Source organism: Taudactylus pleione, unplaced genomic scaffold, assembly GCF_031769625.1.
Source record: "Taudactylus pleione unplaced genomic scaffold, aTauple2 ptg000627l, whole genome shotgun sequence".
NCBI classification, from domain to species: domain Eukaryota; kingdom Metazoa; phylum Chordata; class Amphibia; order Anura; family Myobatrachidae; genus Taudactylus; species Taudactylus pleione.
Window position 1 is genome coordinate 6686485 of NW_028285029.1, and position 20204 is coordinate 6706688.

Here is a 20204-nt window from a genome sequence, read left to right on the forward strand (position 1 = left end):
TGATAAAGCATATAGAGATGTAAATGGGTTAGATAAGGAAAATAGGGTTTTGGTAAAAACAGAAACATCAGAAAAAATTGATAAAACTGAAAAAATGTAAAAAACTCTAAATAATGATATGCATATGCAGTTTGTTACCACTTGTAACTCATATGCAAAAGATATAAAAATAATAATCAATAAAAATCTTTCCCTATTGAAACTAGATGCCCATATTGGTTCCTCAATTGTTCCTGGGAAAACAGTTATTTTTAGAAAATCTGACAACTTAAAAAATAAATTAGCCCCTAGCCACTTCAAATGAATAGATGTAAAACAAATTAAAAAACTTTGGATTGGCTACCCCCAAAACCAATGGGCTTATATAGACGTGGTAGCAATAATTGTACCACATGCAAAAACACTGAAAAGAAAAGTATCGATTTTAGGTCTTCTGTCTCTAAAGAAACTTTTCAGACCACAGACTTCATGAACGCTAGGTTATCTTACGTCATATACGTTATAGAATGTGGTTGCAGCCTACAGTATGTTGGCCGCACCATGAGACCTCTGCATACAAGATTTATGGAACATAGGAACTTTATCAATAAAACAAGAACACATCCACTCTCTAAACATGTAGTCATCTGCCAGGGAGAAATACTAACAAATATCACAATAAAAGCCATCTATCACGTTAAATCCTCCAAAAGGGGAGGTGAAAGGTTCAATGTTCTTTCCAAACGTGAGGCTACTGGATCTTTCGACTCAAAACAATGACCCCCCAAGGTCTTAATGACACGATAGAACTGAATAATATAGTATAATTTATTTGCTTTGATGTCTTCTCTGGTGTGCCTATTAATTGATTTATTGATCTTTATGTGTATTTTGTATTATGTTCTCCCCCCCCCTTTTTCTCCCCTCCCTCCTTCTTTTCATCTTCCTCCATACACATAAATGACAGACACATCTCTGGTCCTTACGATGTTTCTGCATATGACTTGTTTAAGTACATGGAGGTCTTTATATCATTTGTACTTGTATGTCAGTGACCTTTTGTCAGTACTTACCTGACATTAGCTGGGGCTGCCGATAGGGCCACCATGATCATTGCCATATCCAATGGTTCTACCACCGTATGATTTTAAAATATTCAAGATCCCAATTTCTCTTTATATGTGGATCACTTTTACTTACTCTTTTAATGTATTACCTCTATTTTTATATACAAACAGTATAGCATTGGCCCAAGTGGCATTTTTAGTGGCGTTTCTCTAGGGCCTGGCATTTGTTTATTTATTTATTTATATGTGGATATATATATTTCTATGAAAATGTATTCTAAACTATTGAAGCATTTGAATATTAGAATTTGTAAACACCATAAAAATACAATTTAAGACAATGTTATGTTATAGATTGGTGATATTTCTATACCATCTTGGATTGAATCTGATAATTTTATTCTTAGATTTACAACTGTACTTAAATTTATTCTTAGATTTTCAACTGTACTTAGATTTTCAACTGTACTTAGGGTTATAGACATGGAATGCACATTTCCATATATATACATGGGGCAAATAATTTTAATTTTAATTTTTACATTTACAATTGTTTTTATTATTTATTCTTTTTCTTTCTATTTTTCTTTTTCATTTATTTATTTATTTATATTTATATATCAATTTTATTTGGGTTTTAGATATCAAGATATCTGTTCCATATAGAGCAATGTCTATATGTTTATATATTTATATATTGATTTAAATGTGTTATCCCCGCAGTTTAAACTTGAGATTTACCTAACAGGTGACTAATTAAACAATTAGTCAACATGGAGCTTATACCGTATAGTGACACAGAACAGTAATGTTTTTTTTCCTATTCCAGGGTGAAACAACCTTATATAACATGATACAGTCACACCCCTTGATGTAAGTGTTAAGCAAAGACCCTATAGTATCTCATCCTTGAGGCTAAATGTGCTCTGGTAGAGGGGAAAATTGAGAATGTGTTTATATTAGGTGTGATAAAGGAGTCCACTAGTGAGTGATGAAGTCCTATGATATTGGTTTCAACACCCAAAGAGGCAACTCAGTTTTGTAATGACTTAAGACAGTTAACTAATTGTCTCAATTTAACTCTTACTTTATGCCATGTGTGGACAAAGTCTTGGAAAACATAGTAAGTACTTGACCATATTAGACCTTACTGAAGGTGTTGTGGATTAAGCAACTGATGTTGAACTGATTTGAGGGTCACTAGGTATATGATCAGTGTATAGACATTGACAGGGGGTCAAACTGATTTAAAATTGCCACAGATTTTTCTGTACTGTCTTTTGAACATCTTAACAACATGCAAAAAATGTTCAATGTCTTTGTATTTTTTTAGAATGGAGCACCCCATATATTTTTAACAAGGTTTTTTATTTTACTTGGTTAAGCTTTCTTTTCCACCCAAACTGTTTAAGAATACTATCATACTTATTACACTTTGTTTTACACCCCTAGTGGGGGATGAAAGACTTCTCCTTTAACTCTAGTGCTACAGCTGAGAGAGCTGAAACTTTTTCTTTTGAAGCATCTGATGCAGAACCAATTTTGTGCTCAGAAGTGCTAAGCTTCTGAGTACAAAATTGATTCTGCATCAGATGCTTCAAAAGACTATAAATAAGTTTCAAAAGTCTATACTTGGACCTCATTTGTCTCAAAAAAGAAGCAAATGAGGTCAAAATTGGTTTCAAAAGTTTATACTTGGACCTCGTTTGTCTTAAGAAATAAAAGTAGACTTCAACCTTCATTCAATCTATTTCCCTGTTTAACATAAGGGCAGACTGAAAGTGAGGAGTTTTAAAATGCCTACATTTGGTCACTTGAACCCAAAATTTAGCAGAACATTGGCATCCATCCTTAACAAATTTTCTCTTGACCTGATATTATTGGTCATATATGAATGGAACAAATTAGCAGTACTGAGACTTCCAACCAGTTTGCCGATTGGCTAAAATAGTCTTCTTCCAATTAGACTGAAAAAACAGCACATTAAAAAGGACAAATTGTACAAAGTTAGACAAGACTACAGTGAGCATCAGTAAGACCCTTTACAGATCATGATCAACCAGCCAGTGCATCTACAGCAAAATTGACTACAGTGATACTGGACATATTTCTGACTCATCCATCCATTTTTTATGAACCACCACTCAGGCTGAAGAAACTGCCCAATTCCCTGCCAACAAGACATGATGTAGAGTTGAGGCGCCTCAAGAAAACCAGAAAGAGCAATAAAATATAGTCTGTAATTTGTCCAGTCACATCTTAATAGAGCAAAAAGACAAAGTACGTGATTCAGACCCATTCTCTAAGCCGCGATTGCTCGATATGGGTGATTGTCACCTGTCTGCGCACGTGTATGCAGCAAATTATGCATTAAAAAACGAGTCTATGCGATCAAGAAGTGATCACTCGAAGCCTGCAGATGGAGCACTACTTTGAGTGACAGATAGTGCCATTAGTGGGTGGTAACAGGGGAAGTCCTGGAAAACGGGAGATTGGATGTATGAACACAGGCATGTCTGAGCATCAAAATGCTGTTCTTTGGGTGTGCATAATTAGCATGGCAGCGTCATTGTACATGTCACCTGGTTGTATTTCAGCCTGCAGTGATCACAGTGCTTGTGGTGGGGTAGGGCTGCATTCAGCTCTGATGGCTCTCTATGTTACTGATTAATCATCCACTTCCTGGAGATAATGTGTGCTAAGAATTACACTGGCGTGCGATCACTCTACCATTGCTCTCTAAGATATAGAGGGCGTCCTTAAGACTGGCTATGCGATCACAGAATTTGCATACCCGGCCCTGTCGACTGCAAAAGTGTGCGGCACTGTGAACGGTTCTGAAGTTATATTTAAACCCTACTGAGAAAACATAAATGTTAACTCAAGCCTCCAGAACAGCCCATATTCTCCTCAATTGGCTCACTGAATGAGCCGCTCTCTCAAATTCGAAACTAACATCGACAGTCTTGTGTTTCCATAAAGCTTTCCACTTGACACTAGTGACTTACTGGCTTTGTCACAAATAATGTACCAACAGATTGCCTCTTAGTAACCCTGGAAGTCTGCAGTCTTTAACCCTGCATACCAAACAAAGAATCTATGCAGGCTGTTTTCACTTTATTGAACAACAAAACACTCTGCACAGGACCACCTTTTGACTAGTTTATGGAACTGCTTAAGATTGTTCTCATTAAAAACTTTTTTGCATTTGAGGGAAAATTCTTCCTACAGCAGATTAGTATAGTAATGAAGTGTATGCACTCCTTTCAAACTGTACACTTTCTGGATTCCATACACAAGAACTACATCTATTTCTACCATAGTTATATTGACAACATGTTTCTTATCTAGAACGGCACTCAACCACTACTGGAGTTGCTGGTCACTGACATCAATAGATCACATACTCCTATAAAATTAACTATAAAGCACAGCCCACATAGCATTCACTTTCTGGAAAAGTGATAATTGGCAATGGGCAGGTCTCAACTTCTCTCTTCACCAAATCTACTGATATGAATCATACTCTACTTATAGCTTATAGGCTTCATCTTAAAAAATACAATAAGGGTCTCTCATGGTTCCATTTTCTATGCATCATAAGAATTACATCCTACCCCAGGGCAGAGCTGGAAATCACCAATATGGGACAAAAATTAATTGATTGGGGGTAAAATTAAGCCCAAATTAAGCAAACAATTGAGGAGACCATAGAAATTTCTCGGGAGTCACTACTTTGACCAAAAGTGCAAAGTTTTGGAGACTCTGGGCCAAATTTAATAGGGTGAGAGTTTAGAAAAGTGAGAGTTTCTGACACTTTTTAAACTTTGCCAATGTAATAGAGTCCAAAAACAAAGTAACAGAGCGAACTTGCATGTTTTTTTAGACTTACAAAACTCTCACGATTTAAAATCTCATTCAGATGTTTTCCCATTTTGAAGATAAAACTCAACCAATGTATGAGTTTACTGCTAAACTCTCACTTTTTCTAAACTCTCTCCCTATTACATTTGGCCCTACTGTATGTCCTTTTTCCAAATGTATCAAAGTTCACTATAAAGTCTTAATGCACCTCCAAATCAGTGAAGTCCATGTGGTCCATTATACATACATACTTGCATTACTTAATTTCCATCCACTTTTAGGCTTCCAAAGGAGTCAAACTATTGTATCTATCCTAATTCATCCCCTGAGAGACACACCGTCTGGTACTTTCCCATCAAAGATTGCTAATACCAAGAAAAATGACTGCTATATATGTATAAAATGCTTTACATGCCAATCTATACCAACAGGACCTGTGTTTACACATCCCAGATATGAGGCTCTATTCATGATCAAGTTTAACTTGTCATGTCTAAGTATTTTTATAGTCTACATTCTGTATACCCTTGTAATTTATTTTACATGGAAAAGAATGAAAGAACCTTCAATGAGAGGAAGGCACTGCATAGATCAGCCATCAAAAAGTCCTTAGTAGTGTGATTAAGGGTCAAATTAATATCAGAATTTATATTTTAGTTTTAAACTTTCCACAAGGTATTAGTTAATAAAAGGGACAATTTATCATTATCTTCTTACTAAAGTATCACTTCTGAAAAGCTGCTATTTTCTGTAGACATTGTGAAATACCTTCCCTGTTTCTCTTGAGCTCTATGGGGCTGTCTGTTCCTATGCCACCCCACTCTCAATGCCCGCTCCATCACTTCTTCTCAGGGATCTGCCCAGCTAAAAAGATGATGCAGCCGTGGACAATGGACCACCATTGCCTGCTCCCCCCAAGCTGCCCACTACATCATTTATTTTTAAAGATTTGCCCAGCTAAACAGTAGATGCAGCCACAGACACCTGACCCCCACTGCCCCTCCTGTCCACTCCATCACCTGCACTATGCTTAGTCCAGTGTTTGCCCTTATAGACACTACGACTTTACATTCTATGACCTCTGCCCTGTAATCAGTCACATGTAAACACATAATTCTCCATTAAACGATATCCCACATTACACTACTTCCACAGTTTTCAATAATCCATTTGATGGCACTAACCATTCATACATGTGTACTTTGTTTTTTTAATTGGTGGTTCTGTAGCACCATGTTCAGGTGTACAACATGTTTGATATTGCAGTATTTTCCAACTGATTGCATGCTTGAAAGTCAGTGATGTGGCATATTTATTGCCCAGGTTGCCATGACAATCAGATTGACACCTAAACTGAGGAGTAGTTCATATGAAGTCCCTTTATCTATACTGGCTGAGTTCTTATTTTTAAAATGCACAAAGCAGGACACTATGACTGCATCACTAGCAAGTATTGTGTTGATATTATCTGGGCCGTAGCTAGGGTGGTGCAGCTGGTGCCATGGCACAGGTCACCTCAGGTCAGGGGGCGCTGTTTGGGTATGTCAAATTTATGTTTATTATCATTCTCACTTGTAGCTTCCTCTTATTTCATCCCCAGCATCTCCTGGCCTCTCCTATCTCTTCCATGGCCCTTCCCCATGAGGCCATGGACCTTTTTTGGGTGCATTATGTCCCTTTGAAAAATGAGGGGGCACCAATGCTTCTATCTGGCACAGGGCACCAAAAAGTCTAGTTACGGCTCTGGATATTATCATACTAGTTTATTCCTTAATTGATACATTACTTATGCTGGGCATACTTTATACAATTATCTGTCAGCTATCTGTCCAATATGGCTGGTTGGAATGAAAGCCTGGCAATGTATGGGAACAAATGACAGTTGATCATATGGATTTAAACACTGAAAAATTGACAAAAAACAATTGTACAAATTGGTTAAATTTGTGTGTTTTAACCAATTTGTCTGAACGACCATTTTTTGACTATTTTCTAGTGTTTGTGAGCAAATGGTCGATTGTCATTTGCTCCCATACATTACCAGGTTTTCATTCCAACCAGCCATATTGGACAGATATCTGAAAGATAATTGTATAGTGTATGCCCAGCATTAGACACATCTATGAAATCTGTATTTCCAACTTTGTATCTCTCTATTGCACCTCAAATTGCAGTCATTGTGGTTCTGTTTATTGTGTATTAGTGCATGTCCTTCTCTCTGCCTTGTTTACATATCAGTGTTCTAGCAATTAGTGAGTTAAATGCTGTGATATAATAGCACAGCTGCTGATTGCTCTCTCAATTTAGCCTGCTTATTCTTTATATACACTTTATTTTTTTGTTGATATTTGTTCTGCAAGTATAACAGTATTGTCATTGTATTTCTGATTAATTATACAATTAATTTTCCTGTCTTTTGGTGCCATTTATTGCCTATTTAATGTCATGCTTGGTCAGTCAATGTATGTTCAGCTTGAGAAAGAAGCACACTTGTCTCTGAAATGTTGTTTTTTGCATTCAATAAACCCATATGTTTATCCCAATTTCCTGAATGTCATTTTTTACTTAGACTGTATGATGTAATCTGTCAATGTATTGTCTCCAGTTCCATTCAGTGACTCTGATACTGTGTGCTTACCCTAACCTTACGTACAAGTTCTTTGCATTGATTCCCCTTCCTGTGGTTTACCATTGCTTGACCTATAAGAAAGTGAATTGCCCTATATCACTTTTGCTGGTCCATTCCAGTCTGCTTGGGGCATTTGTTTTGCTCTTCTTTAATTTCTAGTTTAACGCCTACCTTACATGAACTTGTGATGGGTTAATAAATTAAATGAGCCAATATCATTCTGTGAATCAATGTTCTGTGAGGCATGTATGGGACAATAAGCTAGAGGGTGTGCTGATACTTGTATTACCATTATGAAAGATCCTAGGGCAGAGGTTCAAAGTGTGGTCCTAAAAGCTCCCCAACAGATCATGGTTGAGCACAGGTGATTAAATCAAATTGATTGCAGTACTAATCAAGTCACCTGTGTTCAACCATGGATATCTCTAAAACATGAACTGTTGGGGAGCCTTGAGGACTGTGATTGGGAACCTCTGTCCTAGGGTGTTATTACATGAAGTGGCTTTCAATTTAAAATAAATAGATAAATGTGATACCCAAAGTGGTGCTATTATCATGTAGTGTAGGACCACTAGAGCAGAGATGCCTTGCCATAGCTGGTGAATTACCAAATGTTTTGCAAATGTATTTACTGGAGGAGTTTGCACTATTATTAGCATGTAGGATGCCAGTTTTATTTTGCTGGTCCATTTCACTATGCAGGGGGGAATTGTTTTGTTTTTCTCTTTATCTGTCTGTTATTACTTTGTTTATTATTTTATTACTGTTTTATTCATAATTGTAAGGCACAACGGAATATGCTGGCACTACTCTATATAAATATCTTTTAATAAATAAATAATACCCATACCATTATTCATTCTTTTATTGTAGTTGCTCGCATTCTGTTAGAATATTAGAGTGTGTTTCTACTACTGAAGTCCACTCTGATTCAGCAGAGTTGAGTTACAGATGCCCCCAGTTACATTGTGGCTGATCACAAAACAAATGTGTGCATGCATCGCGCCATGTGATTCCCTGAACCTGTATATGCTATGCTATGGCGTGCACTGCTATCACACCATGAAATTCTATGGAGGCACGGGTGCAATCTTATTTGCTCATGGCTCTCGCTATGCATGGCAAGATTTACCGCAGCAGCAACAATATAGCTGGGAATATCAGTACATTGTAATATTTGTGACAACATGTTTGACTTCGTATTTCTTTCCAAAAAGTTTGTGGTACCTTAAGTGTAAACGATAATAATAGGGATATTATAATAAGAGATTGTGGGCCAAATGTAAATGTAATATTGTGAGAGTTTAGAAAATGGGAGATTTTATTATTTGCAGATGTTAACTTTTTTTAAAAAAAATTGACATACAATAATTAAACATCAACAATAAATAAGATCAGTTTTAATTGTAGCTGTGAAATAATGTTTTTAATGAGTCACTAAGTATACATGTAAAGATATCAGATTTTGAAGCATAGCACTCAATAAATATATCCAGACACCAGAGATACATAATTTAGCTTGCAGTAATAATAATAATAATAATAATAATAATAATAATAATAATAATAATAATAATTATTATTATTATTATTATTATTATTATTATTATTATTATTATTATTATTATTATTATTATTATTATTATTATTATTTTAAATGAAAGGTGCCATAATAGTTTTGTAGCCTGATTTATGGTAAATAGAACACAACTATTAATAAGTTACATAAATACACACTAAATAGGTAAACAATTTTAGAAAATACAGTATGATATTACCAAATTAATTTAGAGATAACAAAGGGAAGAAGGCCCAGCTCTAGTAAGCTTATGATCCATAAGGGCTAGGGGTTAATAAAATAGGGAGTGAACTGCATATTAGAAGTGGGTAGAGGCTGCAGAGATAAAAAAGTAGTAAACAAAATTGGAAAAAATATAGTTTGATTGGCATGGTTAAAGGCTTGGAGGCTACTGAAAGTCTAAGAAAGCATTCCAGAGGATGGGGCAGTCCAGGAAAAATCCACAATGTGAGAGTGTATTATGAAGATTAATGAAGATAAATGAGATTAGACTTGATATTCAGGGAAGAGATGTATAATTGAAAGCTTTATAGTTTAGAGAAAGCAATTTGAATGTTGTTCTGAGCATTACAGGGATCCAGAGGTGCCATGATGCAGCTGTGAGATAGGACAGCAATGAGATAAGAATCTGAAACAGGCAGCATAGTTAGGAGTAGTCTGCAGAGGTGCAATGTTAGAGGTACAAATGCCAGAAATTAGTAGATTCAATAATGTAGGAAACAAATTATGACAGCATGGATGACAGTTTTAGTATCTTCCAGGGTGAGGAAGGACCTGATTCTGGAAGTACTGTGAGGGTGAAAATGGAGGATTGAAAAAAGGACTAATTGTGGGTTAAAAACATAATATATTGACCCACAGACATTAGACTTTGGGAATAAAGTAGAGGAACACATTATCAATATAGACAGACATGAGGAATGGCTGGGTAAAAGGTCATCCATTTATATTTTGAGATATTAAATTTCAAATAGCATTGCACTTTTCATGAGGAATCACTGATAGTTAAAAGGGGTGAGGATTGATGGGTATACAATAAAAAAGTTGACAGTCAATGGGTTGACTTCAGAAGTTTGATAAGTCAATATGTCAACAAGGTCATTAGGTTGACAGGAACATAAGGTCAACAGATAAATGGTAACCAGAGACTTAGGTAATCAGGATTAAAAGGTTGACACAAAAGAAGCTGATACATGATTATTTATTATTATTTTAGCCTAATCCTAACCCTAAACCATGTCTACTTTTTTGAACCATTTGAATTTCAACTTTTTAACCCTGATGACCTTTAAAACCTGTCAAACTAATGACCCTGTCTGCTTATTGACTTTCTACCTCCTAGTGTTTTTTAATATATGTTAAGCAAAATGGTTATTAAGGATCAGTTAATGGCAATAAATTACTATTATGATCAAAAATGTATTTTCCCCAAGGACAAAAGATCTTTTCTGTTCATTTCAGGATTTCTCAGTATTTTGTAACATTTAGGGAAAAATATACAGCAGAGAATTCCAATACATGAGGCTAATATAGCTACAACATCTACAATTACCATATTTTTCCCTTTACTGCTAAGATATGCAGGGATTGTACAGATCCAAACACTGCAGAACACCAGCATGCTGAATGTGATGTATTTGGCCTCATTATAGATGTCAGGTAATGTCCTCACCATGAAAGCCAGAACAAAGCTCATAGCTGCCAGGAACCCCATATAACCCAGCATGAAATAAAAGGCCAACTCAGAACCCTCATTACATTGGATGATAATAGTCCCAGGATAAGTGTCCATGTTAAACTCTTGAAATGGAGGAGAAACTGACAACCAAGTAACACCATTCAGGACCTGCACAGATGAGCAAATCAACACTAAAGAAGTTGGTAGTTTGGTTCCCATCCATTTTTTCCAGTAGCTTCCAGGTCTTGTGGCCTTAAAAGCAATGCAAACCATTATAGTCTTGGCCAGGACTGATGAGACAGCAATAGTAAATATGATTCCAAAGAAGATTTGGTGCAGCTTGCAGGTAACATCCACTGGGCAACCAAGGAAAAGAAATACACAAAGTAAACTCAACTTTAGAGAGATGAGGAAAATAAAGCTGAGATTCCGATTATTTGCTCTGACAATTTGGCTGTTCCGGAAGAAGATAAATACACCAAATATGAAGACACATATAACAGCAAATAACACAACCATGCCAGAGAAAAACAAAGTTATATAGTCCACTTCATAAGACAGAAATTCTTGTGCCTTGGAAACACACTTGTTTTTATAATCATTAGGCCATTCATTATTGGAGCATTTCACACAATTTTCATTGCCTATGAAATAAAAATGTGACATTAAATATATGCAAAACAATTTGTTATATTCCCTCTATATATTTCTCTTCCACACTCTGTCTCTCTCTTTCTCTTATGTGACTAAAAGTGGGCAAATTAAGGAAAATCTGGTGGGCAGACAAAAGTGAATATTTTGTGTCATGTCATGGAAAAGCTAATTGGTAATGTATTGAATGTGAGATTATTCCTTGTTTGTAGGGAGTATGTGCTGATGGGCAGATTATAACATTTGAAAGAAAATCATGTCATAGAAATATTGTAGCAGCAGTGTAGCCTTCATTCTGTCTCAAGTCTATCCCTGTCTTTAACTCTTTCTCTCTTATTTACACACAGCCTTGTCCGAATATAATAGATCATGATTTGCATACAACTTTGCAATTGCTTCTATATTTATGGCAACAATTATTTTTACACAAAATTAACCTGATTATGTCTAAAAACAAATTGTCACTTCAAATATATTTGTCTGGAATCACAATAGTACCCACAAGTTTCAAGCACTCTCTTTTTGTCTATTATTATATCCCTACTTCTCTGTTCCTCATCATTTCACTTTTCTAAATTGTATTATACAATTAAAAATTGCAAAGGTATAAAAAATTTCTAAATTATTTTGGATATATTTTGAAAATATTCAATTCATTATGTTCATCTTTAGATTTTGGAATGACTTACAGAAGTCAAAAATATCTTCTTAGAAGCTAAAACAGTGCTTACCAAACATTAAATTATGAATTTGAAAGTTTATAAATTTAGACATAAGATGCCAACAACAAATGAAAATAATAATATATTCTCTATAAAATATACAAAAAATTTAAATAATGAGTATATTATACAGATATTTATACATTACTTAACAAATAAAATTATATAAATATTACATGTATTGTACACATGTTCTGGAAACATCATCTATAAAACACTTCAATGTGTATTCTTCATTAATCCTGGTTTTTATTTTTTAATAATTTTTTTGGTACATGTTATGAGTTATGCAAATAATAGAAGATGAGTAAAAATCAATTCTTTGCATAAAAATTGATCTTTCACATCAACTTTTTCCTATTGTGTGGATACTTAGTAAATGTGTTGTATAATAATTTTTCAAATATTTTTTTTACTAACCTGTTTCCTTTCCAATTACAATCAACTTAGTGATGAGAAATGATACAACATTATATATTAAAATGAAGTGCATGAAAACAGGCAACATTTTTACAATCATATCTAAAATTGTAATCACATTTATTATGCATTCATTAACTTGTTTCTTTAATTCTGTTAAGATTAAATAGTTTTGTAGTCTATAGGCCTATATGTCTAATATTGTGAACATATAAATTGAAAATATTTAAAAATTTGGATAGTTATATGTTAATTTTGCCTTAAATACCCCTGTTCTCCCCCAAAAAAATATTTTAATAATGTCATTAATAAATAGCATGACATATGTCATTATGTATGATGTCAGTGATTAAATAAAATTTAAAATGTAAAACATTAATGCATCACAAATCACATAAAACATTTTAAACATTATGGCATCACTAAAGACTATATTATAAAACAAATTCCATCAACAATAATATTAGCTAATGCTGTTTTAAGACAGGTTTATATAGGGGGTTCAATAAGTAAGTTAACAAGGCCTCTATTGTGTGTAATATCCTCTGTTTCATTCTAATTTCCCATTAGGCAAGAGCAGGTAGACTACTGCTTCCCCTCGTGTCCTTTAGACTGCACCTAATATCAGTTTTAATGTCATAACAGTTGTAAGATGCAGGCCTGGTGGAAACAGGATTAAACATTGAGGTGTGTAGTGTGATCAGATTTCTAGGTCTAGGGCACATCAGCAGCTGAAATTCATCCCCAACTTGTCGAGGTGTATGGTTATAATGTTATGTCATGGAAACAGGTTTCTGTTTGATAAACTGCCATTGATAATGGAAGGACAAATGTTCAAGATGAGCAGTAATCTGGCAAAGCATGTCCACAACAGATGACAGTTTCTGCCCCATTGAGGGTCTAATACAGGTGAACAGACACATTTGAGTTACTGATATTCCTGGGTGCAGGAAAAAGTGTTGGGTACCAAAGCCACTGACAGAAGTTCACAAAATCAATAATGAGATTGTCTATAATAAAATTGATACAACACCATGAAGAGGGAGTGCAGTTCCTGCATCATATTGTTACAGGCGATGAAACATGGATGCATCATGTGACACCAGTGACAAAGCTAGCATACATCAATGGAATCATGAATTGACTCCACCTTCAAAGAATTCCTCACCGAGACAGATATTGTACTGTGTATCATCTTCATAAGATAGTCGCATATATTCTATCCCCTAGTGAACCAGGACATGATGTCAAAGTCCTGTAATTTCAAATCATTTTCATAATTTAGAATAGGCCATAAACCCATCACTTAATTTAATCTGCATGCTGGCTGGGTTAAAATGATTCATCTAAGGCATGTGGTTATACATTGGGTTCTAAACAGATGCTTTAAGTAATCCATCATGTGGCAATGTCATCACTTTGTGTTTTGAGGCTAGTGGATCATGATATTTGTAATCCCTGGCAACAAATTTTATTATCATCAAATCTATTTAATCTTCCAACACAACATCACCACTATAGATGTGTCTAGCAAGTACAGTTGGCCACATTTTAAAGTCTTTGGGTAAAAACTACTGTTGTGTTGTAGAGTATTTCTATTTGTAGATTTACAGAATAAGCCAGTAAAACTCTATTATGTCTTAATGTTTTTCTTACATCCAGAAATTAAATTTGATAGGACTAGAGGAAGGGTTCTGCAATTCTAAAAAGAGGTAAATTCATCTCTGCATCCCATCTATATCAATAGCAGGCCAACAATATATTTAGAATAAAAAAAAAAGATTTTCCCAAATATCTCAGTCCTAGAGAAAAAATAGGCATTGGATTACGATGGGTAACACTGGAGTCCATCGCACAGCCTAATACCTTTAAATAAAAACTGTCATCATAATAAAAAAAATTATGAGTAAAAACCAATTTCAACAATTCCCCTACCAGTCGTACATTGGGACTTGTGTATAACAGGTTATCTTCAAACAATAAATGGACAGCATGCAAACCGTCTCTAAGTTTATAAACTTGGTGTCAATGCTACACAAAAAGGAACCAGATGGAATAACTGCTAATGCTAATAGTTTATTCAAAAGAGAAGTTGTTTCCAATAAGTACTTACAGTAGGATAATTTACAACACACAGCTGCAATAGGGCATCAAAATATACAGACACTTGCTAAAAAAGTGAATGTGCTTCAAAAACGTGACATCCTGGTGAATGTTATAAACACCTTAGATAGGGTATATAATAATGGTGCTGAGAGGGAATCAAACCCTGATGAGATCATATCACTATCTACTACCTTCTGTCATATAGCAGCTAGATCCTAAGAAAAATCATTGTGGGATCATAAGTTAAAGGCCAATAAACCTGCTCATCAGACAATTGTTGAAAAATGTCTTCCTTATAATTAGTTACATTTTTTAAAACTATCGCTCAATACTTATCAGGGGGTCAAATGCAAATTACAAAGTGTCTGATATTTATCTCTGTTAGGTTATGTTTCATCATACTGGCTTTAGCAGAACAGCATGCAGTCTCTTGGTCTAACATCCTACCTCCTACTAAACTTCTCTCTCTAGTCTCCTCTCTTGGCCTCTGCCAATGGACTGACTCCTCTACTAATCAGGAGAGCCACAGCCTTGATCTTATATTCACCAGACTATGCTCAGTTTCTGAATTAACTAACTCTCCCTTCCTTCTCTCAGATCACAACCTGATCACCTGCACACTCTCCCCCATTAAATCAACCTTAATGTTAATCAAATCAACCAAGTCTCCCCAACCCACAGAGATGTTAATGCTATTCATTTTCAACAACTAGCCACCTCTCTGCAACAATTACTCTAAAAAATGTCTATGTTCACTTTTCCTGAGACTGCTGTATCTCACCTGAACCAGATGCTTAGAAATACCCCTTGATGGAGTGGCTCCAGCCACCCATCACACTCCATGTAGACTTAAGCTGGGCATCCACTATACAATTTTCTGGCATGATATCTGTCCTATCTGGCTAATTAAAATGAAAACCTGGTAATGTATGGGAGCAAATGACAGTCGATCATATGGTTTTAAACACTAAAAAAAGACAAAAATATTGTTCAAATTGGATACATTTGTGTGTTTTAACCAATTTGCCTGAACGACCAGTTTTGGCTATTTTCCAGTGTTTGTGAGCAAATGGATGATTGTCATTTGCTCCCATACATTAACGGGTTTTCATTACAACCAGCCAGATTGGACAGATATCTGACAGAAAATTGTATAGTGGATGCCCAGTTAGATGTCAACCGTGGCATTCCAAATTAACAATACACCTTCAAAAACTCTCATGCAAAGTAGAACCTCAGTGGCATAAATATCGTAATCCAAGTGACTTCCTCACATATAAGGCTATCTACCAATCTTACTGTAATGCTCTGGACACTGCCAAACAAACATATTTCCAAACTCTCATCTCTGCCCAAGTCTCCAACCCAAAGTGACTTTTTAATACATTTAAATCACTTCTTACTCCTCCCTCAACCAACCCACCTGCTACTATTAGTGCACAATATCTTGCTTCCTATTTGAAGGACCAGATTGATAAAATCCTAAATGAAATGGTGGTCTCTTTCCCAGCAAGTGACCTGCTCAATTAACTAGTGGAACCCACTGGCATATTCTCTTCATTTGACCACAAATGAAGATGAAGTATCTACACTCTTCTCATCCTCCTACTCTACTTCCTCTCCTCTGGATCCTATACCCTCACAAATAAGTAAAGCTCTGTCCCTTGTGCTCATTCCAACCAAAACTAAAACCTGTAATCGCACTTTCTCTACCTGTTTTTTTCCATCACTGTCCAAGCATGCAGTAATTACTCCCATTTAAAAAAAACTAAAATCTGACCCTAATTCTATCTCAAATTACTGTCCTATCTCCCAGCTTTCATGCTCCTCCAAGCTACAGGTGAGGCTTGCCTACACTCGTCTCACACACTTTCTTAACTCGCACAACTTATTGGATCCACATCAGTCAGGATTTTTGTTCCCAACACTCCACAGAGACAGCACTGTCTAAGGTACAGTAGTAAATGATCTGGTCACTGCTAAGGCTAAAGGCCATTTCTCACTCCTTATTCTTCTACATCTCTCTGCTGCCTTTGACACTGTTGATCACTCTCTTCTCATACAAACACTTCAATCCCTAGGACTTCAAGAAACAGCCCTTTCTTGGTTCTCATCCTATCTACTGTCTCTAATCGCTCTTTCACTGTTCGCTCTTCGCTACCTCTATCTGTTGGAGTACCTCAAGACTCAGTCTTATGTCCTCTGTTTTTCTCAATCTATACTGTAATCAGTGCACTCATTATTTCCCACATTTACTATTGAAATAGTTTCCTTACTGGTCTTCCCAAAAACAGGCTTTCACCTGTTAATGAATGCAGCTGTGAGGCTGATCTTCCTTGCTAAATGTTCATTGTTTACTGATCCACTTTGTTAGTCCCTCCACCAGTTTTCTGCCATATTCAATATAATAATGGTATTTACCAGATCTATATAGCAATGGACGCATTCTATAATTGAACAACAGCGCACTTTATATTTATGCAGGTTTATACACATGTACTTACACATTCAGCACCCTGGATGTTTACAGGACATAGATGGCTACATATGATAATGTCTGGCAGAAGTTATAAATCACATACCATTTTTTTTGTACTAAATAGGGAGTATGTTGGCCATTAATTTCTTGTCAAATTAAAACACAGGCAGATCAAGTGATATAGACCGTGTGACAGCGGTTATTATATGCAAAAACCATTCAGAGCCAGGAACTAATCGAACACTGCATTCCAACTGTTGGAACGCAGTGCACTGATCTGAAAGAGCGGACCACGTGGTGCATGGATATGCACCATGTGACAGCATGTGGTGCGTGGATCATGTGATACGCACCAAGTGAAAGCAGTCACAATGCACGGCCACCAGAAGTCAGAAGTGAGTGCTGGCTGCGCTCCAAGCAAGGGAGCAAAGCACACTGACTAAAGGGGGTAAAACGGACCACCTGATGTGGTCTGTGCTGTTGGACCACATCACGTGTGTCAATTTGAAATGCATTACTTCTGGGCCCCTATTAGGAGTCACGTGGTGTTCTATAATATCGTGCACTTCAGAACCAAGGGAGCCTAAGGCAGCACCACTCTGTTAAGAGTAAATAACACCTTATTAAAGAGACAGCTCTGCCCATTTGGGCTATATATATCAGGTTAAATCACTCCTTACCATATACCTTGATACAGACCTCAGAGGAAGTGGAAACACAATGGTTTTATGGTGATAACTTTTTGAAGTACCCAGACTGGGAAGGTAATGCTCTATAGGGGGAGCAAATTAATACCCCTATATGTACAACAGTGTGCCTTGCTTTAAAGGTCTGTTATGGTATGCATCCATTTGTGTATTTTTTAAACTTTAATAAAACTGTGAAGATCTTACACTATTGCGGCACCCCCTTTTTTTGCATGCATGCATATTTGGAATCTTATACAGAGGAGGTGACCCATGGATAAAGGATCTTAAACATAGTTTGGAGTGACAACTTGGTATCTCTGGAATCATGGTGAAATATTGGAGATTATTTTCCCTTATTATTGGGACACAGTGACATTGATATAAAGATCTTGGACTACTAATTGTTTAGTGGTGTGAAATCACCACACACTGACTTTCAAAACTATATACTTTGAGTAGTGAAGACATTTTTAACCATTAGGTGCGCCTGAGATATACTTTTTTGTTTTCTTATATTCTAAACCTCATGACGTGTGAAAGTCACCTTATTTCTCAGGCTGCCTTATTTAATGTGGAGCGCAATTGTTGTATATATATTTTCTACATTGGTTCTCGTCCTACCTACTGTCTCTAATCGCTCTTTCACTGTTCGCTCTTCGCTACCTCTATCTGTTGGAGTACCTCAAGACTCAGTCTTAGGTCCTCTATTTTTCTCAATCTATACTGTAATCAGTGCACTCATTATTTCCCGCATTTACTATTGAAATAGTTTCCTTACTGGTCTTCCCAAAAACAGGCTTTCACTTGTTAATGAATGCAGCTGTGAGGCTGATCTTCCTTGCTAAATCTTCATTGTCTACTGATCCACTATGTTAGTCCCTCCACTGGTTACTGGTCTTTTACCATATTCAATATAATAATGCTATTAACCAAACCACACCAAAATACATCTCATATCTCAAAATATCTTCCAACCTGACATCTCCGCTCTACACAAAGTCTGCATCTCTTCCACATGCATTACTTGTTCACATTCACATTTAAAGGACTTTTTTTTGGCTTCACCCACCCTGAGGAATTCACTCCCTTGCACAAAAAGACTTTCCACTAGTCTCCAAACCTTCAAGCGTTCCCTGAAAACTCACCTCTTCAGGCAAGCTTATCAGATTCCAGAACCACCCTCATAACCTTCATACAGTAGCTTCCCTATCTAATTACATCCCTTCTTATAGTCTACACATAACCTCACATACAGTAGTTTCTTTTTCTTCAATTTCACATCCTTCTTACCAGTGGCAGCTCCAGAGGTGGGGCTGCAGCACAGTCCAAATTTCAAATAGGGGAACCACACCAACTGCCATTTCAAATTCAGCCAAACATAGATAGCTGGGATTCACTGGCAGTTAGTGTGGCTCCCCTATTTGAATTTTGGACTATACAGCAGTCCTGGAGCCACTAATGCTTCTGACCCTAGGTCAACTTTCCTGTGTGACTAGATCATATAGCTCACCAATAAACTCTGCTATCTGGTTGGACCAATTTGCAATGTGAAGCACCTATCCTTGTGTATCAACACCTATTTCCCAATAGATTGCAAGCTTGAGAGCAGGGTCCTCTTACCTTAATGTCTGTCTGTTATCACCCAGTTTTATTCTATTAATGTTATTTCTATGGGTAAAATGCAACGGCATATGCCACGCTATATAAGAAACTGTTAATAAATAAATACTAAATATTTCAAGAGAACCATTAATAAACAGAGGCTCGAATGTAGATTTGCTCCGTAATCGCTGTAGTTGCTTAGGATAATCCTTTTATAAAGTCACTGTAAAAGATTTTTTCGCATGAAAATAATCATAAAGCTCCAACTGTCTATTAAGGCTATGGCCAATATTCAGTTAGCCATGAAAAGCCGAGATCCGCAAAAAAATATCGCTGATTGTGACTTTTTGCCAGTTGGAAAATTATCTCCGTATTCAATTCCAAATAGTTTTCGCGTACGTGAAAATGCATTACAAAGTAATAGGCGAAAAAGATTCGCCACTGAATAGCAGGAAAGTGCACTTTTACACTTGGAACAGTCCCCCAAAGGATAACTGCATAAAAAAAGTGAGGAACACTCCAAAAAAGTATTTTGAAAATGGGGGCAAAAAAGTACAAAGTGGGGGTACAACATTAAAACTAGTGAAATAGACTTTTTGGGGGTCTGCAAGTATGGGTGGGGCGTTTTTTGTTTGCCGGTGCTTGCTGCAGGTGTGTTTTTTCATGTTTTTGAAAACCTCACTTTAGCCACTATGCTTGTACCTATTTTAAAGTACCCCAAATTTCATAGGACTACTTA

At 36.1% G+C, this 20204-nt stretch overlaps 1 protein-coding gene across 1 annotated transcript in view; it reads right to left on the reverse strand.

Annotated features, from left to right (window-relative positions):
* Nucleotides 1-10529: 10529 nt before the first annotated feature.
* LOC148479284 (vomeronasal type-2 receptor 26-like) overlaps nucleotides 10530-20204 on the reverse strand; it is a 70996-nt gene continuing 61321 nt past the window's right edge. The window contains exon 3 of the mRNA XM_088454699.1: nucleotides 10530-11440. Coding sequence (XP_088310825.1) covers nucleotides 10530-11440 — 911 coding nt within the window. The remainder of the gene's footprint in view (nucleotides 11441-20204) is intronic.